Here is a 23,072-nt window from a genome sequence, read left to right on the forward strand (position 1 = left end):
CAGCTGCTGTTTCTAAACACGTGCGGGTGGAGGAAGGAAGAGGGAGACCAGTTTACCGTGCAAAGGCAGGCTGAGCCAGAAGCCGGGGGCACTGGCCCTCGGACCTGCTGCGACTGTCCCCCGCCTGCCTCCCTTTCTGTCATCACGTCTCTTGCTTTCTCAATCCAGATTTTACTTCTGGACTCTATTTTATGTCTGGCCTTCGGCATATTCTTCCTAGGATTTTTAGACCTGACTTGTGCGTTTTCTTTAAGTCTCCGGATCCCTGCTTCCCAGCACTGTTTCTAGCACATAGCAAAGGCTCAGTAAACGTGTGCTGGGTGACCCGCCGATGGAACACAGTCCTCTTACACAAGTCACTTCCCCCCATGCCTAGCAGGGAAGGGGCAGGGGCCATGTCACAACATCTCAGCGGCCTCCGTGTCCAGTACCGTGCCGAGAACCCGGGTGTCTCTGTGATCTGAGACCAGGGGCATCCATTAGTTATTGGCACAGAAGGAGTTACACCAAAACACCATGGCTTAGAACAGCGGCCTTTATGTAGCTCACAGGTCTGTGTGCAGCCAGTTCACCTGGGCTCAGCCGGGTGGTCAGTCACCTTTGTCTGTATTGGGCTTTCTCAGGTGTTTGTGGCCAGCCACGAATTGGCTTTGTTGGTCTTGGCCAAAGTCTCAACTGAGACAACTGAGCCGATGATGCGAGTCCAGGTGGGTTCTGTTCAGCTGCAGGTGAACCTAGGCCTTCTCCAGGTGGAGGTAGGTATCCGAGAGGACTGTTCTGCATCTCCAAGACGAAGGCCTGGAACCGGCCACCGTCATTCACACCATGTTCCCGTGAGTAGAGCAAGTCACACAGCCAGTTCAGATCGAAGGGGTGAGAGAGGAGACTCTGCCCCTCGACAGGAAAAGCTGAGCATTACTGTGTTACAAAGAGCGTGCTGAGAGGCAAGAGCAATTGCGCCAGGTTCACAACTTCCTGTTCCAGCTGGGCACTATAAGCATCCGAATCCACCCGGATTAGATCATGGATCAGTCACTTTCTCCTCATAGCTGGGACAAAATACCTGACACCCACAACTTCAAAGAAAGACAGGTTTATTTGGCTCACAGTTTCCAGTGAGTTCAGTCCAAAGTTGTCAGACACACATAAGGAAGGGCATAGCGGTGGAGAGGTATACAACCCATGGCAGCTGGGACGCAGAAGGAGCGGGGAGGAACCCGGAACAAGAACATGCCCTTCCGGGTCACGGCCCGGGCCCCACCTCCCAACACACAGTCGGCTCCTGAACCCGTGGATGGATAGATCCACTGATGAGGGCAGCCCCGGAACAGCCACGTGGCAGTGGTGAGTGCCGATTTCCTTGTGGTGCCGTCTCCAGACACATGAAATCAGCATCGATTGTTTTCCTACCTGTGGATTTAGAGAGCAGACTTTGAGCAAATGAAATCCAGACTCCGAGAGCGTCTCTCAGATCTCTACTTTGTTCCAAATCCTGATTTGGGGTGGGAGTGGAAGGAGAGTTTGGGGAGAGCCAGAGGCTTCTCCCGCGTCTTTCTATCCTGTTGCTTTGTTCTGTTGCTTCCTAGCACTTACTGCTGGAAAGTATCAGTGACTTAGCAGATATACTCGCGTTCTGTCTCCCTCCGCAGAGCACGGGTGCTCCCTGTGTCTGAGCTCCAGGCCTCACGTGTGGTGTGAGGGGGGGAACCTGAGATGGTGTCGCGTTGAAGGGGAAGCTACAAGAACGGGAGCCCCTCAGGGATGGCTGGAGGTGGCTTCCTGGAAAAGTGCACCGCGAGGGGCTGTGGCCTCCCTAGCCCTGGCGCTTATGTCCACTGCATTGCGGCCGGCTGGAGAAGAGCTGCTTGAAGTTCTTCTCATAGGTGGGCAGGCTGTCTTTGAAGCAGTACACGGATCTCTTGTCACACTCGCAGGCCTTCAGCCCGCAGAGGCAGCTGCCACTGGGACCCGGGCTGCATCCACCTGCAGAGACACACAGGGTCACCGAGGTCCCCTCTCCCCTAGGGGTCAGCTGTAAGGTTGGGGAGATCAGGGAGCTGCAGGGGCCAAGGGTTGAGGACAGGAAGGGGAGGAGCCAGGAGTCCTTGTCCTTCATCGTCACAGCCCTTCTCATTACATCCGGGCATCCACAGTGCCGCTGAGAAGGAAGCCGGAGGGGGCGGGAGAGTGGGCTGCGTGGAGGGGGCTGAATCACTGCACCTGAGCAGCGTAGGGGCCAACGGGCCAGAGCTCGCTTCGTTTCCCACTGCCCACTCCCCATCCCGCGTGGATACACCAGGAACCCCCTCCACCAGCCGAGCCTGTCCTGCCTCCCTATCCAGTCACGGCACCGACTCTGGCTTGAGCCAGAAAACTAGGGACCGGCCTCTTTTCTCCTCTTTTTTCACTTTCCACATCTGGCCTCGACTACTGCGGATTTTCGTGCTCCGCTTTCTTTCCTGCATTGTCCCAGCCACCACCCGAATCTCTGTCATTACAGGCCCTTCCTCCTTCATGGAAAGGAATAAGCAGGGGCAGGTTTACAATGTCACCGCTGCGGCGCTGACTGCTCAGGGAAGACGTCCCCAACCCTTGTGGTGGCCCTCAGGGCACACTCGCTGTGACTTGGCCCCGCCCGCACCCCCTCCCCAGAGAGCCTCCACCCGCCTGCCTTCGTTCCCTCCAGGCACACAGTATGTCTTGCTCTGTCTTGTCCCGGGGCTTTCCCCATGTTGTTTTCTGGTTCGAAAACTCCTCCTCAGGACCTTCCAGTGGTAGGATTCATCCTACACTTTGGATCTTGGTCAAATTCCACTTCGCCGGGGAAGCTCTCCCCAGCTACCCAGTCTGAAGCTTTCCGGAGCTATTCTCACAGCGTATTTCTTATTTCCGTGCCCCGCAGGGGTCTAAGGCACGTCTTCCCCTCTCTACACACCTACTTGCCACAGTTTGCACGTCCTTGTTTGTTGACTTGCCAGACCTGCCCTTTCCGCTGTAGCGTGAGCTCCTCGAGGCTGAGACTGTGGTTCCCCACAGCTCCCCAACACCCAGACCAGAAGCTCGAGCATCAGAGCTGTTCAAGAAAGAGCCGGCGAAGAAGGGAACAGACCTCTGTGGGCCTCTGAGGTCAGCATCTGCCCTATGGCTGAGCAGAGATAGGGCCCGTTTTTGTTTTCGTTTTTGTACCAGGGATTGAATGAGACTTGTGCTTTTGAGGCAGGTGGCAGCACCACTGAGCTAAATCCCCAGCCCTCGGGGCCTTTTTATTGAGTAGTCAGAGCCCCCCCACTCCGGTGTGTGTGCACCCAGGGACGGTCTAAGGTACACCTTCCCCTTCTGCATAGCTCTACTCCAGTTCCACTCCCTTTGTACAGCTGAGAGGAGCAAGGAGGCCACCAGAGGCCATTCTGTGACCCAGGGCAAGTCATCATTGTGGAAACAGCAGGGTCACGGGTGAACAGCACACCTTCCTGGGATGGTGGTGGGCTCCCTGGGTGGCTGTTCCCAGCTGGAGAGCACTCAGCGGAGGCCCGGCCCTATGGCACAGCTGGGTGCCCTGGCTCCGTGTGGGCAGAGCCACCGCCGCTCCCCTGGTCCAGCACTGAGTGCACTGTGTATCTGCCGTCCTCCCTCTCTGGAAGCCCACGCTCCTCCCGGAGCTGTCCTCCCACTCCCGTCTGGAAATGTGATTTCTCGAGGCCGATGACACCGCTCCGTGCCTCAGCTGCCCCTGGCCACTCACCCTCAAGAAGGCGCCAAGGACTTTCACGCTGCTCCCCTCATCCTGCCGCCTAGATCACCTTCGCCCTCCTACTCTCCCTTCTCCGTCTTTGAGAATCCCCCCAGGGCCAACAAGCCCCAGCTTCCCCGGGAATAGGCTCTGAGCTGGTCCCCAAGCTGCCCCGGCACCCCGACCCTCCCAGAGCAGCACCTGGCCGGGGCATCCCCACAGGGGTCGACGCCGGCCAGAGGCTTGGTGTTTAATAACAGCCCTCTCCTGGGAGCTAATGAGCCTGGGAGCACTACAACGGTCCCTTCACAGGCTGCTTCCCAAGCCCCGCTGGCCTCCCACCAGGCCCTGCCTCTTAAAGGGCCACCACTGTTCAACACTGCCACACTGGACACCGCACGATTCTCCTCTCTACTCTTGTCCTCAGCTTTCAGCTAGGACAGAGATACCTGCACTATCTGTGTATGGGTTCTTTTCATTCACTCACTGAACCAACAGGAAGTGAGCTCCTGGAGTAATGCCTGGTTTGGCAAGGCGCTGGGGTACAGGTACGAGCAAGGACACTTCCGGATTGCACAGGTCGGGGGAGGGCATGGTCCTCTGTGGGCTCTGTGAGCATGAGTGCACCCCAAACCAGGCAGGCTTGCCTCTGTCCTGGGAGCTTGCATTCTAGTCTGGTGGAGGTGGAAGGGTCAATACATAAGTACGCAAAGAAGGGACAAGGTAATTTCAAGGGGAGACGCGTGGCAGTGAGTGAAGGCTGTGGTGTAGAACCTTTTACAGTAAATGAGAAAGGTCTTTGCAAACTAAGCTTCTAGCAATTACCACTTCCACCTTCCCCCACTGGCAGAGAGAGGCATCAGAGGCCTGGAGATGGAGGTGACAGTGTTACAAGCGGCTGGAACTGCTTTCTGCCTCCCACGGCTTGCCTCCTCCCCGCATAACACATGCATGTACGTGTGGGCAGACGGGGGTGTCACTGCTGGGTGATCTTAAAGTCCTTGCAAATGCTAAGTGCTTATGTAACTCCCTCAAAGGAGGGACAGCCACCTTGCAGGCCTCAGGAGGGCAGCTGTCCCCTTCTCCAAGCCAATTGGCCCCTGGGCTTGGTTAAAGACCTTTCCCTGCACTAATCTTCCAGTGGCATTTGGAGACATGGACAGGCCCAGTTGTTTCCTTCCTTCCCCTCCCCTGCTCACCTACCACATCTCTCCCTGCCAGCTGCCTGTTGCTAGGCAACCTGGGACCAGGCTTGGGTGCAGGATTTCAGAGCTCCAGGAGGTGGTTAACCCTTCCAGGGCTAGCTCTTTGAACTGAAGTGGAATCAGTGGTGAGAAAGGAGGTTTTATCCCATACGGGTCACATGAATAACCTGAGCCCAAGGGGAGGCAAGTGCTCAGCAGGCTTCACAGAAACCTCCGCACTGTGAAAAGTAAAAGCCAAACAAAAGTGTAGTGTGTTCCCACACAAGACAGAGGAAACAAAACCTGGACAAAACAAGATCTCTCCCTGTCCAAACAGAAGGCGCTCGCTCAGCGTCCATTATGGGACAGACCTTCAGCAGGTCACCTCCAGCAACCTTGTGAGGGCCACGTAATTGACCCCATTTAAAGATGGGGAGACTAAGGCTTGGCTGGGAGAGTCAAGGCTGCGGTCAGGCCCAGCTTTGCCTGACTGAGCCCTCTTAGCTGGAAAGGAAATTTCTAGGGCATTAGAGAAGTCCAAACTCCATCTGCCCATCTTTCCCCTTGCTGGGCCAAGACAGGATTCTGACTGCAGGACAGTTCACTGTAGACCCTGGGATTTCCCTCTGTGGGACAGCCTAGCCACCCCACACATGCCTGTCACCGTCTACAGCACAGTGTAACAGAAGGCAAGGCCACCTGGGTCTGATCCCAATTCTTCTTTCCCTAGCTGTGTGACTTTGGCCACCTCACTTAATCTCTCTGAGCCTCAGTGCCTTCCTTGATAATGGGGAGAATAAGGCTCACCTCGGAGGTCTATCATGGGAGTTCAAGTGCGTGTGCAAAGTGTGTATCGCAGATGCACCAAAGCTGCTGTGTTTTTGCACCCGTTTCATGGATGAGAAAACCAAGGCCTAGACAATCAGGCCAGGCAGGAAGTTCTGGGGCACTGGAAAGGCTCAAGACCCACGTGTCTTACTCCTGCTTATTACTTGGGTCAAACTCTTCCTATCTCTGGGCTGTAATGAGAGGTTGGTTTGGCCCAAGGGACCCAGAGTTTTCAAAAGACCATGAATAGTAAGAGAGCAGGGTTAGGCCGGCCTTGCTGTCTGCCTGGCCCCCAGCATAGGGCTCCCACTGATAGGGACCCAGTGGGTATTGAGTCACCACTGAGCTGGTGATGGATGGGGTTGGCTTAGCCCACAGCAGACCCAGCAGCAGAACTCTGGTCACCTGGCTCTCACCAGAAGGGGGTGCTGTTACCCTGGTGCCAAACCAGAAGCCTCCTCCCATGCCAGTGCCCTGAGCAGCCTCAGAGGCTGCATCTGCGGAAAGCGCAGGCCAGGCTGCTCGCTGGCCAGGCCGCTCCCAGCCTCTCCTGAGTAGCCATCCTGCAGAAGCCAGGGTAGAAACTTGGTCTGCCCACAGTAGAGAAATCTCTCCACCTTCCCAGAGCCCACCTCCTGCTTCCCACTGATCCCTGCACTTCACGGGAGCATCCGGGGAGGGCGCTCTTCAGGATTCTTCTCCCAAGTGAGGCCTTTTCTGCCATCACTAGGTGACCGAGATGAAGAAGGGCAAGAGGAAGCTGTGCAAAAACGAGGCTGTGAGCCAGGCTGCGCGCTCCTCCCTCACCAGCCAATGGCCACGCGCCTGCCATCACCGCTCTCCTACTAGGGCAGAGAGGTGGCGTTAGAAACTCAGCCCCGGCGTCAGGAGACATCATGGTTGTGTCGAAGTGCACAGTACTGTGGTCCACCTCCTCCAGCCCCCTTGGCCTTGCCCTACCCACCAGGTCCTGACGCCTCCCCTTCCCCTGATGGGCCATGGGATGTCACAGAAGGGACATGTTTGCTCTAGGCTTCAGGATGATCACGGACACAGACTTCCAACTCAGGGTGTCTCTCTGAGCCCACTTTCTGTCAGGAGTCCACTTGGGAGCAGGGGCTGTGCAGGGGAGCCGCCGTCTGAGCTAAACCTGGGGTTCCCCTGCAGGGGTCTGGGCCCCAGCCCACCATGTTCCAGGACGTACACCTGACTCTGGGAAGCCCTCACAGTCCAAACTCTGGGCCTTAGGGTATACTGAGTGGGGCCCCTGTAAGCCTTGGGTCTGAGCACTGAGCATCCAGTATGAGGATGGGAGCATGTGTCTCCCACCTGGGGGCTGAGTGGAGGTGAGCTGCTGTCCCCTGAGCTCTGAGGAGACAGATGAGCTCCCAGAGACACTCTCCACCCTGAGCAACACACCTGGCAGGAACGAGACTTAGGCTACTCCACAAGGCCAGGCAGAAGGTCAGCTGCACACCAAATCACCCGGCTATTTAGTGAGGTAGATGGGACTCACAAAATGCCATGACACCAAGTCTTTCAGCACATTTTCTCCTTGGACCACACCTTGCACACACCAACACCGGCCAATCGCAGGACCCTCTCTGGGACCTCAGGGCCACCCCCTGTGGGTAGATGCTTGTCCATGCTGTACCTGGCTCTTTCTCTCCTTGAATGGCCTCAGTAACCTGCAAGATCCTCTCCTGCTTCCCTCCTAGTTACTTTTGTGTCCCTAGAGGCACTGATCACACTTCACGGCATGCAGTCCCCCTTAACAAATATTTGTTCAACTGAAAGCCAGCTGGGCTGCTTTGTTAGCACATGACAGAAATAAGGAAGAATGTTCTAAACAGCAACGGTTGCCAAGGGAAGCTGCAAAGTCCATATGATCTCCAGGCAACAACTCTTTATTGAGCAGGTACTATATGCTAGGCGCTGGATTCCCAGAGGGTCCTGGAGATATATGCTTGTGGATAAGACAGTCCAGAGCAAGAAAAAGCAAGGACTCTCCAAGAAGCCCTGGTTCTCAGAATTGCCCTTTTCCATCTCGAAGCCTTTGAAAAAAAATCTCCCATTTCCTACAAGATCACTGGATCAACGAAGAGGTTCAGGAAAGACCGAGATTCAAAGACTCTTTGCTACAGAGAAAGCTACTCACAGACCACCGACCCATTGAGGATGTGGAACCGGTAGCTGTTCAACAAAGGCTGGCAGCCAAACTCCTTCAGCTTCTTATAGCAGCAGTCGTGGGCCCGGCAGCATCTGGAGGCCAGAGGAGGGGGAGATGAGGGGCTGTGGCTGTGTGTGTGTGGGTCGGGGGTAATCACCGGAAGCACTTAGGTAGGAACCGGAAAGAACTCCCCTGCCCACCCCCAAGCCGAAGGCACCGGAGGAGGGGAGATGATGCTGATAGAGCCGTCCCTCTGCATCCAAGGGGGGCGAGTGCTAAGACCCCCGTGGATATCAACATCTTTGCTCAGGACCCTTGGTATTTGCATATTACCTGTATACATCAACCCAATATTTCAGAGCATCTCTAGATGTGTCATACTCGATACATTGTAAATACGTGTTATGATGTATTCTTTAGGGGATGGTGCCAAGAAAAAATAAAGCCTGTACACGATCAGTACCAATGCTACTTTTTAAAAATATATTTTTCATCTGAGGTTGGTGAGATCCAAGATGCAGAAACTGTAGGTATAGAGAGCTGGCTCTAATCGTTAAAATGATAAAAATAACCGATACTATTGACCGAGTCCTCTCTAGTACCTACTGCTTTCTGTACTATGCTGCCAACTTACAAAGTAAGCCATTGTCCCAATTTTATAAGAGAGGAAAGGAAATTCAAAGAGGGTAAGTTCCCAAAGTTATATAGCTGGAAAATGATAGACCCAGGTCTCAAGTCTAGGTCCCTGGGACTCATTCATCCATCGAACCACTTTTACTGAGCACCTTCTACATGCCAGGCACTGTGATGGTCTCTAAGGAGACAGCTGTCAGCAAAAACAGATGCAAACTTTGCTGTCACGGCTGGCTGGAGGCTGGGCAGCAGGGCCCCAAGGGGAGAAAATAACTGGAGAGTAGCCTCAGCCTTGTTGCCTCAAACAAGCAGGCATGAACAAACACCAGATTAGATTCAAAGATTCAAAAAATGGCTAGAAAAAGGCTTGCATCTCCCTTTCTTACCACTCCCACCTGCAATCCGGCTCTTGGCCCTTGACCAGCTTTAGCTAATAGTCTAAGATTTCAAACGCACCTTTGAAAGCAGACAGGAGAGGTACAGATCATCAAGGAAAAAGGGTTTGGACTTTGAGATTCTCATCAAATTCTGGCTTTGCCCTTAGGCGCCGTATGCACGGGCGCAGCTGGCTTAGTGACTCTTGGTCCGACATCCTCACTGTCCTCACATGTAAAATGGGTGGTGACACTGCCTCCCATGTTCACTGGAAGGAGGAAGCTAGCTAGGCCCCTGGGTAATCACCTGCCCCAGTGTTTGACACACGATGGGCATTTCACACGTGTGGGTGCCCTGTCAGGGCTCTGGAGTCCTCCCATCTGAAACATTGCATGGCTCCTCAAACAAGTGCAAGGAACTCAAACTCTAGTAGTGATATTTTAGGCCCCACGGGGACACTTATCCCTGCTAGGTCATGCAGAAAGAACATTTGACCTTCTTATTTCTTCAAATGAAATGACATGCAAAGTATCCCCAAATCCACTTTTTGTAGGCACGCACATTCCCCAACCTATCCTTAGGAATAGGCCTGGCAGCCGTTTGTGCCACATGCCCTCCCGCACGCAGATGGACAACTTTTCTAAACTGGGCCACGTGGATTCCCTCTCCTGGAATGTGGAACTGAGGCTGGGAGCCAGCTGGGCAGGCTTGCTACACCTGTAACACCAAAAACTGGGGTGCTAAACAAAGAGGTCATGGGCCAGGTAAGCATAAAACGGGTTCTAGAACTCTGGGCAGGACTGACTCCTTAATGTGCAGGTTCCAGAGCAAAAGAGAACAAAGGGCCCCTTATTAAGAATTCGGGAAGGCGACGCACGGCAGAGAACAAACCGCATGGAAGCCGTGAGGTGAGTGAGCCCTGTGCAGCTTCTAAGGTCTCACGTTCAAGAAGCTGGCAGGGGGTTAAGACACCCTGCGACTCTCTCATGGTGGCTGCACATGGTTTCTCCCAACCCCTAATACCCTCTCTCTAGCGTCAGGCATAGATTTCAGGGCAAAGCAAGCGGTGGTAGCTTCAGTGCCTCTGCACACACCTGTCAGTGTCGTCCACGGGGACCCCTTTGCCTCCGAGCCCACAGTAGCAGCCGTAGCCGTAGTAGGAGAGGAAGGCGCTCCGCCCTGTGATGTGCTTGACCATCCTCTGGAACTGCCAGAAGCTGCTGAGTGTGGGGGCCGTCACTGCCAATGGAAAACAAGGAACAAGAGAACTCGTGGTGAGCACGCTGTCGCCTCGCCAGGCCCTCACCAGGGTTCATCACCAGAGCCCTGAAACATGGGCCTGGGCAACCGGGTTATCAGCCTCTTCAGTGAGGAAGGAAAAAATGGGACTAGGTTTACTCCTAACACAGAGACTCTTGCACCCAGGATGAGCACCCAGTCTCCCCGACACTAAGGACAACGGTCTACTGCCCACCAGGGTCTTTCTCTTAAAGACAAGAAGCTACCAACCGAGGCAGGAAGTCCCTCGGGTCTCAGGCAACATGGACAGGAAAAGTTCACAGCCAGAAATACCGGCTCCTGCGGGTCTCACAGGAATTTGTGTCTCACGGGAGAAGCGACATACACGAGAGGTAAGAAAACTGCCATCGATCTAGTTTTTACAATGGCACATCCATGTGAACCCAGCAATTTTTACTTTTACAAAAGCGTGGGCACAAGGATATGTAAAAAGGATGTTTGTTGCGGCATTATTTGTGATAACAGAACATTGGAAACCACCCACACATCCACCAACTGAGGATAAGAACAAGACACTACCTTTAATAGCAATATTGCTGGGAGCTGATGGTGACTGTACATTAATGATGAGTGTACACTAACTTCTCTATCACAGTAGCACAGTGGTGTGTGTGTGTGTGTGTGTGTGTGTGTAAAGGCCTAGGGGAATGTATACCGAACTCTTAAGAGTGGTCCTATTCGGGTGTAGGAAAGGCTTGGGCTCTGGGAAGGATGAGGAAGGACTCTACCATGTTACCACACACTATTTGAATTTCTAATCACAGAGAGATACTAGTTCTGCAATGTCGATACAGTAAATAAATGAACAAGAAAAACAACAACAACAAGAGAGTTCGAGGGAATCTTCTCAGACACTTTGTTGTCTCACTGCTATGGTAGGTGCCTTGTTGTCAGGAAGCGTTTCTGGGGGGAACAAGGTCATGAAGAGAAAGCAGGGCCACACTGTGGAGCTACGGAAGTGACCCTCGCTGCGTCCTAATCTTGAAGACTATAAATCCCACCACTGACTGAGGGGACGATGGAAAGTTGGTTTTGACATTTCTTGTTTAGGGAGCCAAAAGTTACTGCTGCACAGCTGCAACAGACAGGAAATAAAAAATGAATTTAAAGAAAAAAGAAGAAGAAAGAAAAAACAGACTGGGACAAATACCTATTCAGCTTTTCCAGCAAAAATCTATACGTTTTCCAACAAAACCAAAATGGCTTTCCCATAAGCCCTTGCTCACTTTGCGGAGGCCTGCGGTCTGATCTCTGGGAAGGATGACTGAGAATGACCAGGCATCCCCTAAGTCTCTGCAACAATGTCTATCTTAAAAGAATTAATTATTCTGCTAACAGTTAATCATTGCAGATCCATGTCTGTAGTTTTGTGCTAGAATCCACGTGAATTTAGATAAAGACACCCAGCACCCAAAGGAAAAATCCTCCTGGGGCTGGGAGCGGTAAACTGTACCTAAAGTCTCCTTCTTAGTACTCGGTCGGCAACCTTCTATGTCCAAGACATTCCTAGACTCTAACAGCAGAGACAGATGCAGGAGAATTTAGGCAGGAGCCTGTTCCACTCTTGCTCTCTTTCTGAGAGACTTGTGGGCTTCCCTCACTTGATGCCACCTCAGGAGGGGCCACCCCGATGATGCAGACAGGAAGACAGCACCCTGGCACCTTCCCAGCTGGCTCACTACTTACAGCAGGAGACGAAGACAATGAAAATGGCAATGACCTTCATTTCAGAGGAGACTGGGGAGTCCTGGGCACCAGAGTCCTGCCTTTGTCTACAGCTGAACTTCTGTTTGAAGAGGAAATGACCGAAATAGGACAAGGCCATTTGGGCACAAAACCCCATCTGCTGTGCACGTCTTTGAAAGCCTTCAGTGGAGGGCTCAGAGAGATCTTCCAAGCTAATTATCTCTGAACATGATACCCTTCCTGCTATTTAGACCTAAACAGAAAAAAATAAGAAGGGCTCAATTGTTTGAAAAGTGCAAGTGTAGTGGTGTTTTTTCTTTCTTCCTTTGGCAACACTATCCCTTTGACTATATTTTTTCCTTGGGAGCAGTGAGTAGTCCCTTTGTTCTCAAAGCGCACACACACACACACACACACACACACACACACACACACACACACACACACACACTGTTCATAATGGAGCTCCAGCTCCGGAAAGAACTGTTCATAATGGAGCTCCAGCTCCGGAAAGCATGGTTCTTTTTGTTTCACCACTTGGTGTTTTCTTTCTTCAATACCCTGATATTTTAGTATAAAAAAAAAAAATCGTCCTCTCTGAAGTTCAGCTTCCTGTCCTGTAAAGTGAGACTGAAAATGCCTATCGGTAATGTCAAACCTTTATTAAGAAACTTTGAGTTGCTTCACGGGTATTACGTCACATGATTCTCACAAACAACTTCAGAGTTTCTAGTATCACTTTACAGAGGGGTAATGGAGGCCCGGAGAGGTTGAACAAATTCCTCACAGTCAGGAAGCCGTCTGCTCCACAGACTTGTTGTGGGGACCAGATGGAATCATGAAAACAAAACTGTTTTGCCCGTTAAATTACAGTAACAGGTAAACACAGCATTCTCATTAGTATTAGCAGTGGTGATGACACTCATACTGGGCACATTTCCCAAGGAACAGTGGAGGAGAACTCGGGCTTCTGCCCTGAGCGTGGAGCTGCCAGGTGATCAGGCCACAGCTTTCTCTCACTCCAAGGGGTCTGTTGGCCCCATCATAAAGTCAGGCTCCATCTGACACCATCGGAACTTGGAGCTTGAACAATAGCTCAGTTGAGCCCAGAGAATTTGGCAGGTACAGAGCTGCAGCTAGATTTTCACCCAGTGGCAACAACTCCCAGAAAAACTTCAAAGTGACTGTCCAGCTGCAGAGAGGGAGAGTTCACAGGGTGCCTTTGGTATTTTTGCCCTCTTTGGCAAAATTATGGTGGATGCTGTAAGGCTGAGCCCTTGACCAGGCCAAGTCCCGGGCAACCTTCATTTCAACTGCTGGGCAGGATTGTTTTTTAATTAGGTTCTTTCTCCACGGGCTTGCTTCCGTTTCTCTTCTGAGTCTGAAAAAATAAGCATATGCAGGTTTGGTCCACAAAGAAGGAGCTTACACCTTTCAAACAAGCAGGTGATGACACTTTAAAGAGACAAGAGAAGGGCCTGGGTGCGGGGCTGGTAATGAAATCTGACAGAGTCTCATTAAGCACCAGCTCTGTGCTCTGCCCATGAGAAGATTCTGGCCCAAGCAAGGCTGCCAAGCTGGCTTCTGATACCAAATAGGCAAATGTAGACCAAAAGCCCTGTGTGCGCAGAATTTCTAGGTTTGCTTCTCCATTGCTTCTGGAACGCTCCATGGTCTCTCGGAGGAGGTCACATTGTCTTCGCCCAACGTCTCACCCACTGGGAACTGTTTGCCACTGCAGGGAACCATGCGGCCCAGGGTGATGACCCTTCCTGGGGAGGAGGAGAGGTGCAGACCCTAGTCCGTGCCTGGATAGGTAATTCTTTAAACTGGGTTGTCCCTTGCCTCTTTCAGAACAGCTTTGCAAGGCCATGAGACCCCAGAACTCCCTGGAGCATTGGCCAAGACCTCAGCTACTGCTTCCGTCGTCACCTTCTTCCTCTGTCAGCTCCTCCCTCTGTGTGCCAGCTCCTCCCACTGCGTGCCAGCTCCTCCCACTGCGTGCCAGCTCCTCCCTCTGCGTGCCAGCTCCTCCCACTGCGTGCCAGCTCCTCCCTCTGCGTGCCAGCTCCTCCCACTGTGTGCCAGCTCCTCCCTCTGCGTGCCAGCTCCTCCCTCTGCGTGCCAGCTCCTCCCACTGTGTGCCCACTTCCCCTGCCACATCAGGGTGCTTCTTCTCCCCAGCCTTGCCCTGTTCAGTTCCCAGTAACCGCATCTCTTGGGAGTCTCCCAAGCAATGCACTTCTGTCTCCAAACTTGTTTCCAGGGAGCCCAGTCTTAGCCCATGTGGAGCGATGAGTACTGTCTGGCAACTGGATAAATAAATGCCTCAGCACTCAGAGCCGGGAGCCGTGCACCGTCCTGGGTGGGTCACAGAAAGCATCTCTAGAAGAGATGATTTTTGAAGAGGCCTGAGTTCCCTTAAATGTACCACCTGCTCCCATTTCTTCCTCACTGCAACCCTACCAGGTAGTTGCCATCACTACCCCCACTTGACAGACAAGGAAATCAAGGCTCAGAGAGGAAAAGTGACCTGAAGAAAAGCCACCCAGCTACTGAGTGGCAGCACCAGGACTTACCCTCTGGTCCCTCACTGCATATCCAGGGCTTCCGCCCCCTCACAGGGTCCCTGCCTGCCCTCTCATCCACATGGGCTTCTCACAGTCTCAGAGCATTTTTCACACACTGACCTTTGCGCTACCCTTCAGGTACAACTCATTGGGTTCTCTTCTTCTCTCTGTTTGCCTTGGGGCCCTCAGGATCACACCACAACAAGGCTAAGGGCACTGGGCCAGAAAGCCAGGGACTTGATGGGGGCAGGGGCTCTCCAGTCAAATCCTGGAGCAGCAGCCAGCGGGTGCGGGGAGGCTTGAGCTGCACACTGGGTTGTTTGCCAGACCTATCGATTCATCTTTTCTGGAATAGTGAAACAGGCAGGCCCTGGCTTTTCGCCCTGCGAAGAAAGTAAGGCAGACAGAACATGTAAACTCCATGGGGACACTGTGTCCACCTCTTTCTCCCCAGTGCACATCTGGCACTGTGCTTGGCACAAGTAAGCACTAGTGCTGGTGATGGACAACATGTGTATTGCACTTACTTACACTGTGCAGTCTCTGAACACTTCACATATACTGTACTTACTCACTAAACCCTCACACCCTCAGCTAGGCAAATACTATTATTATCCGCATTTTGCAGCTAAGGGAACTAGGCACGGAGAGATAGGCAGTACATGAACACTCGGGGAATGAATAAGTAAATGAACAGAGTCCTATAATTCAAGTCACTGAAATAAAAGCAATGCTTACCATCTATCGAGTATCAACATGGAGCTAGGCCCTGCATGAAGATTACCTCCTTAAACCCCCCTGATGGGGCATATATTATCAACTCCAGTTTATCAGTGAGGGTAACTGAGGCCAGAGGAGGTTAGTGATAGGTTCCCGGATGTGCCTGATGCCAAGGCTGGCCCTCTTTGTCACTCATCAGTTCTCCTGCGTAGGTGGGTCATCAGAGCTAAGACAACGCGAAATATAGCTGAGAAGACAAGAGCCAAAATGGCCCAAGAAGCTCAGAAGATACCACAACGTTCTTACTTTACACTTAGTTCTAATGAGTTCCTCCACCCAGCAGTAGAGCAGCAATGGAGTTCAGGGTGACTTTTCTTACTGGGAAAGCCAGGGAGGAATAATTGAACCAATAACCATCAAAGCTAAGGAAGCCAGCGCCAATAAATGGAGGGGCAGATGGCTTGACCCACATCAACAATATTGCAGCTGGAGCACAATTACTGGCTTTGAGTTTGCCAGGAAAGGTTGAATTCTGCAAGAGACAGGAAGAGAAAGAGAGCAATTAACTCGGACTCGGTGTCAAAGAAGACACTATGTAAGATCTATGTCAGAGATTCTATATCAAAGAGGGCTGGAGCTGTTCCACCATTTCCTGTTTGAACAATGTGAGCCGCCTGACCCTCAGGTACCCCTAGATCTGTACCCACCCCACTCCCCAGAACCAGCAAGCTTCAGAAAGTTCCTGAAGGTGAAACCACCTAGTCAACATGGCCAAGGTGAGTGACAGTGTTTGATACGTTCTTCTTAACAAAATTGCAAAATAGGCAACACATTTTTGGATATTTTCCAATAGTATGGGAGGAAATAATAACATAGTATTATTACAGTATCTCAGGGGGTAAATAAATTTCATTATCCAGAAACTTGCTTCTTGCAGGTCCCCTGGAGAAGCTGATTCACCAGGAGACACGAAGAGCCGCACCAGCCTTGGCCTCATTACTAATTAGCCACCTTGTTTGCCTTATGCTTAAAGGTTATCCACCATCTCAGTCCAAAGCTCTAATGGGATCAAGGACCAGCAGAGCAAAACACCGGTGTATAGTGTATACAGACTCAGAAATCTAGATGGTACTCGTGCAAAATTGGGTCAAAAGCTCTGTGGAGACAAACTGCTAAGGAACCGGAGCTCCTGCCTTCAGCCAGCCCTGAGGGAAGTCTGGGGGAGTTATATAGTAGACCCCAAGCCAGCTATCCTGGATGGGTACTAGCTGGCAGCTTGCTGAGTCTCTCTAGAAAAGCCAGATGTGAAATCAGCACACCGTCATCATCAATTGTCATTTACTGAACACCTACCGCAAAGCAGGGACTGTGTGAGCAAAGCACAAGATTCAGAGACAGCCAAGTTCCTGGCCTTGCGGAGCTCAGAAGCACCAGAGGAGAGCTCCGCAGTAAGATTGTTAACCCTCGCCCAGGGCTTCCATGGCAGGCACTGTGCTGGGATCCTCACATGTGTTATCTAAGTGCTCTCTCAACAGCAATCCTGTCCTTCACGTTTCTGTTTTATAGCTACGGAAACCGAGATTCAGAGAGGACAAGTCAGTTGCCCACGCCAGGATCGAAACTCCATCTTTGAGGTCATGCTGCAAATCCAATGACCAACTGAATAGGTGGTTCAAGACGAAGTGCCGTTCGGCAACACAGGGTGAGGGTGGGGTGCTGGATAGAAGGTGGGCTTTGGCACGAGCCAAAGTTGTAGATGTGAGTTCCAGACCTGCCCTGCTACTTGTCAGTGGAAGATCCTGAGAACAGCTGCTTTTTAAGGTTGAAGAGGCCATGGTGCTTAGTGGTAGAGTATCAGAGATACCACAGAAACTGACCCAGCAGGGGTGGATGGCACCATTTTGGGCTTGTTCCATTGGACTAGATGGAAACTAGAAAGCACACAAGACGCTGGGTGGTTAGGAAAAGGCTTCACGGAAGACATGGCTTTTAAGAAGGGATTTGAAGGGTCTGGTGTTTCGGGTTCATTTCAAGGAAAGGAGAAAGGAGGGGTGGGAGCGAGCGCAGACCACGGAGATAAACAAACTGAAAGACTGTTCGCAGAACAAGGTGACTGTAGCCCAGGAGAGAGCTGATGAGAACAGTGAGGTGACCGGAAAGGAAGGAAGGTCCACATGTAAGCCTACAGGGCACTGATCCCTATCCATGATTACTAGAAATCTATTTTGAGACTGAGTATTATACCTTTTTTTTTTTTTCCCAGTGCTGGAGATGGAACTGAGGATCTCATACATGCTACGTAAGTGCCCTAACATTGAGGTACACCATCAGCCCCAAAGACACCTTCTTTAAAGAAGGTCAGGAGAGAGCAAAATTACAGCCACGGACTGACTGGCTTCCTTTCTTCCCTGGGGCTATACATTTTATGATCCTAGGGAGCAAAAAGCATGTGCCACTGAACACGAATCAGGCCACAGGCATGAGCACCACTTCACTGCGCCAGCAAGGGCACACAGGCACGCACACATGCACAGGGGGTGAGAAGCCAGTTTGACTCTCAAAAGGATTGCATAATCCTCAGGTGATGTTAAAAGAGCTGACGAAGAATCTACTTTCATCTTTTCTGAGTGGGCGCTGCAGGGCTGAAGAGCATCACTGAGATATTTCTGACAGAATCATTAACAAAAAATAACCCCAGCTCAAAGCTGCAAAACTATCAACTCCTGGAACAGCATCTCTTGCACCTTCCTAGAGCCATGATGCCTCCTAAATGGGGGGAGAGGGGCAGAGGGCATCCTTAGCAATAGGCTGGCAGCATCCTCTCTGAGATGGTCAGGAGCGCATCCACTGAAGTGATCCTCTCTTCCCCACTGCAAAAGAATTCGATGGCTCTGCACATCACTTCCCATATAATCATTCCCAGCCCACTCTTCTACCCTTGACTCAAACTGTATTGAAAAGAATCTGATTCAGAATTCTTCATCAGGGCACAAATTTGTTTTCTCAACCAAACTGTGAAGGCCCCAGAGTCATACTCTTATCAAAATCCTACATGTCCAGAACAGCTCAAATAGCAAATATTTGGCCACAATGCTAGATAATGAATCTATGGGTCTCAGGTGTCCAGTAATATATCTTCTAAAACCTTCTAATAATATAGTCTCTAAATTAATGCATGAGACTTAAGAGCCTGGCAGACAGTGATCCAGTTGGGACTCCTTCTGAAGCCATCTTAATTCCAACTTGCAAAAGAGGTTTCAACCATTAGGTGGACACACGAGAGTTGAATGGGAATCAGGTAGATAAAAGGGGGAGGAGCTGGAGAGGAGGAGGTGGAATCTTCCAGGCAGGAACAGGGGCCTGTGGTCTAATGAGAGTGTGTACATGTGTACCGTGCGGCAGGGAATGGGCTTTATCTAGAGCACCATAGTGGCACATTTAACCTTGGGTAGAGTCAGAGGTGAGCCCTTTCCATTCCAGCACGCAGAAGCAAGCAAGGAAGAAAAGCAGGCAGGTTTGTAGGTCTGATGGCAGATGACTGAGAAAGTTTTCATAAGTTGGCTTCTCTTCTTTCTTTGCAGACAGTAGCAAGATTATCTTCCAAGAGGGAAGAAGGAGGGGGAGAGGTGGGAGGTTTCAGGAGTGGGAACAAGGTTTGAAATAGCCCTTGGGAGGAAAACAGAACTGAGGAGGGAAAGCGCGAGGCCTGCTGAGCAGGGCCGAGGGGCCAACACAGGTTGGCATCGATACTGTCCAGTACCAGCGTGACTGCCAGGAATTCCTCGCTACTTGGCGACAGGAGGATTTGGGTTGAGGATTCGTTACATGCAAGGGATGGAAAGACAGCAAGCGGAACAGGTACATGGAGGATTCCTGCCAAGGGAATGGCTTGAGGCAGTGGACCGTGGGCCAGGGTAGGGAGAAAGCCAGAAGGGCCATGGAACAGGCGTCTCGGGGATGTTGAAAAACAACTGCAGAAGTGCCTGGAGTTGTTGAAGCGTCAGAGGTCGGGCTTGCCCCTCACAAAGGAGGTGGTTGCCCCTGACCTCGAAGTTCCTGACGCTGCAGAGGGTGCGGCTGATGCGGTCAAGTCAAGGAGCTGATATTGAAAGGGCAGGGGTGAGGACAGGCAGATGGACACGTGGTCCTGCTCCACAACTCCAAAGACACCCTAGAAACAGCCCCTCAGATTCCAGGGTTCACAGAACTCCATCAGTGCCTCAGTCTCATTTTACGCGAGGGCAGGGAGAAGGTCAAGACTGACCCAAGGTCCCAGTTTGGTTCGAGGCTGGCGGTGGTAGGGCACCGCTTCTTTCCGGACCAGAGTCTTCTTCCGCTGGATGCACTCTCCGCAGGAGATGAAACACAGAGGCAGGTAGGCGAGGAAGAGGAGGCCAGCAGGGAAGAGAGACCAAAGCTAGGAACACTCCCTGCCAGGAGACTAGAGCCTTCCCTGCCCGCTCCCCTACCGCACCAGTCTGACTGCAGTCTGGCCGGTTCCGGTCAGACCGGAAGCACGTGCCCGCCCCCTGCAGCGGTTGCCCTGGAGACCGCCTGTTTACCAGCAGGACCAAGCCAGGCGCAGCGGCGGCGGATGGAGCAGAGCTGCGAGGTGAGCTCCGCCGGCTGCCTGAGCTCCCTAGCCTGCCCACGGACCCCACTGGCCTCGGAGGGACCGGGAGAGGCCAGTCCCTGAGACCCTGGCACATCACCCGCGCGACTTCCCAGACCTGGCCTCAGGGACGAGCCTCGGGAAACTGGAGCGGGCCCTCTGAGACTTATCACTTCCCCAGGCACAGAGCAAGCCCTGCCAGAGGTCGCCTTTGCTAAAGTAGCACAAGTCTCAGGCTCTGCAGCTGCTGAGAGGCCTAGGAAACGTCTGGGCTGTGGCCTCTGGGCGGGCTCTGCACAACCAGCCTCTGGACGCAGACCTGGAGGGAGAAGAGGGCGTCCCAGGCACAGGGAGAACTAGAGAGCCTCCCCCATTCCTATGCGTTTTGTTCCAGTCCTTTCTGATTTTCTAGATGCTCTTTCTGCCCCTCCCCTCAATGCCTCCTGCACCTTAAGCGTGTCTGTTCCCAGGGCTGCTAGAACTTGGACGTAATTAAGTTACCCCACCAACCTCTCCACCCTCTTGCCCCTGGAATCACCCCCGGTTCCTTTCCCGGTCCTTTAATGACTTAGGGGCCTGTGGTTCAGAGTGGCACCGCACTCTCCATAGGACAGTGCTTTCTCACCATTAGTCGGACGTAGAACTGGGAATGGTACCACGTCTTCCCGTTCTCCAGCCAACTGCCCTCTCCTGTTGGTTCTTCTAAGCATTTTCATCCTGAAAGCTTGGTTGGGTGGAGGTGGGGGTGGCAGGAGGTGGCGTTAACTGATAAACAGTTTTAAAAGACCAATTCGTATGTATCTGTATATTCCAGCAGATGGTATGTAGGTGGCTATATTTTATTGCTTTTACTGTAAGTTTAGATTTGGGTTGTAAAACAGGATAGTCTGACCCTGTGGTGGGTTGTGGGTACCCTTGGAAAGCAGAAATCTTGCTTTAGCTTTTTCCATCGAATTTTCCTTCCTTCCAGGTGATTTGGTGATTAATCTTAAGGAGTGGGCGGAGTGGGCCCTTGCCCTTCTGGCAGCGTCTTGGAAGCCGTTCTCTGTGTTTGTTTCCTGCCTCCTAGGAGGCCTCTGCAGTGCAGCTATTGCGTTTAAGTAAACAGGCCACTTGCCTATTCCGCTGGCAACTTGATGGATGCTTACACCTAGATCTTGTCAAATCATTCTGTGCTTGCGTGTCTGCCAGGCCTAGAGGTGGTGAAATGAGCTAAGCAGGGAAAATGGCGGCTGCTATAGAAGTCTGCCTGGACGGAGCGTGGCAGGCAGAGTTCGGGACCCAAGGTGTGAATATGAAGGCACAGTTGGCCCAGATTCCCAAACACCTGTTTCCTCCACCTCCCCTGCCCTCGCACTGGATACTAAGGGGAGCTGGTGTTCCCTCCATGTAACAGATGGGCCCTGCACTCGGGAGGAGGCAGTGGGTTATGAAAGCAGGTTGGCTGTAACGGTTTTACCTGAAGGAGGTGTTAGTCTCTAAATAACCACGAGTGGGCTTATGGGAATTAGTCATAATTGAGGTTTTTCTCTGCGATGGCTCCCAGTCATGTTATCTTATGACCAGGGTGTCTTGAGTATGACACCCCCTGAACGTGGCTAATTATATAGTACCAAAAGGTATAGCAAGTGCATGCATATACTCAAGTTTTACTGTTAAAAATAATCCAGCAGAGCCTGTGAGAACATATGACTTTGCTCATCAGAGTTGTAGAGGAAGAGGTTTCTAAGTTACCAAACTTACTGACAGTTAAGCCTTCCCGAGGCATGTGTGGGTGGTGGAAGCCTAAGCCTGTGGTAATTCTGGAGAAACTGTGGCAAATTAATAGCCATTCCCCGGTGGGAGGGTGGGTAGAGAGGGGAGTCGAGCTTGTCTCTGGCACAGCAGTTGGACAGTCATGCCTTCTCATGCCATCCTGAGTTCAGTGGCAGAGCTGCCTCATTGCAAGTGAGAGACTTTAGAACTGAACTCAGAGGGGGAAGTGTCTTCACAGTTGATCAGAAAATTGATGAAATTAACAAGGAGGTGGGCGGGCGATTTCCACGCCAAACTTTTGCTGAGGCGAAGGCTGCTGATTACCAGCAGCCAGACTGGGTGTGAAAGATGAGTTAGAAGTGGAAAATGAGAGAGGAGACGGACCCCAGCCGTGAGCGGGACTGAGCAAACACAGAGGCCTTTAGAGCGAGAAAGAGGGAATCGCTTTGCCCAAGATTTGGAACAGAGCGGGACGTCATGAATGTACAGGAATAGCACGTTTTGGTGGTGCAAAAGAGGGTGCTCCCGACACAGAGGCCACCCTGGGCGTGTGCTGAGGATGGCAAGGTTAGAACAGAAGGATCAGAGGGGCTGGTTCAGGACTGGGTGACGGAGGGAGCTGGGAGTGAATGCGAGGTAAGTGCAGAATTGGAAGAAAAGGAGTTGGCTCAGGAATCGTTTCCCGTTTTTGAGGCGGTCGCATAGACAGCAGCTCCCTGAAATAAACCTCCTGTCGTTTCTATGCAGTGGACAGGGCAGGTATTGGTCCCATTGTTCTCCCTGCTGGTTAGTACTAACTGGGAGGAAGACCACCACGGACACCTGGAGTAGAGCCTGAAAGCAACAGGTGAGACGCTGGACCTGAAATACCAGAGCATACTAAATAGACACAACCAGGATCGAAGAAAGTACTGAATGTTTAATTAAGCCTCCACTGTGGACTGGGTCTGGTGTTTCCTGCTTGACCTACATTATTTCATGCTCTTATTTTTGTGTTATAGACAAAGAGATTGAAGTTTAGAGGTATTTTAGTATTTTCAAGGTTGTATAGCTAATTTAATAGATGGGGAATGTTATGTAACAGAAATGCAGGGCGGTGGCCTTATAAGCCTGAAATAGAATTCAGGTCCTGCGACTCCTGGTCCTTTGTCCTTACACCCAAATATGCTTTTTAGGGACCAGGAAATTACTAGGTCTTACAAGGCTGAGGGGGATGTGGTCAGCCTGTGAGCAGAGAAAGCAGTAATCACTATGGTGAGCAGGATTGAGAGGGAGGCAGGCAGTTCAACAAGATATTTGTAGTGTTGTGGGCAAGTAACTGTGGACCGGGAGGAGAAGGTGGCTGTAACGGTGTTAGTGATGCAGTCACCAAGATAGTGATAAAAGAGGAGGCGATGTGACTTGGTAGTCCTGGTTCTACACAGAGACGTGCTGTACCAGCTCATAGTGTGTCACTTCTGTTTGGATTTAACCAGCCCCCTTGGTGGGAGACCCAGTGCAGAGGCCCTTG

At 51.8% G+C, this 23,072-nt stretch overlaps 1 protein-coding gene across 8 annotated transcripts in view; it reads right to left on the bottom strand.

The window, feature by feature from the left end:
* Nucleotides 1-537: 537 nt before the first annotated feature.
* Pla2g2c (phospholipase A2 group IIC) overlaps nt 538-23,072 on the bottom strand; it is a 59,018-nt gene continuing 36,483 nt past the window's right edge. For 5 of the 8 annotated variants that reach the window (XM_033767864.1, XM_033767861.1, XM_033767862.1 and 2 more), the window contains 3 exons: nt 10,015-10,159; nt 7,901-8,004; nt 538-1,983 (listed from right to left, as the gene is read on the bottom strand). In XM_033767864.1, coding sequence (XP_033623755.1) covers nt 1,814-1,983; nt 7,901-8,004; nt 10,015-10,159 — 419 coding nt within the window. In that variant the 3' untranslated portion in view covers nt 538-1,813. Of the gene's footprint in view, nt 1,984-7,900; nt 8,005-10,014; nt 10,160-11,905; nt 12,159-12,563; nt 13,287-23,072 lie in introns of all 8 variants that reach the window. The other 3 variants (XM_033767866.1, XM_033767865.1, XM_033767867.1) reach the window with 3 other exon arrangements.

This window comes from Fukomys damarensis, unplaced genomic scaffold (genome assembly GCF_012274545.1).
Source record: "Fukomys damarensis isolate Sample0158 unplaced genomic scaffold, DMR_v1.0_HiC HiC_scaffold_23, whole genome shotgun sequence".
In the NCBI taxonomy this organism is placed as follows: Eukaryota; Metazoa; Chordata; class Mammalia; order Rodentia; family Bathyergidae; genus Fukomys; species Fukomys damarensis.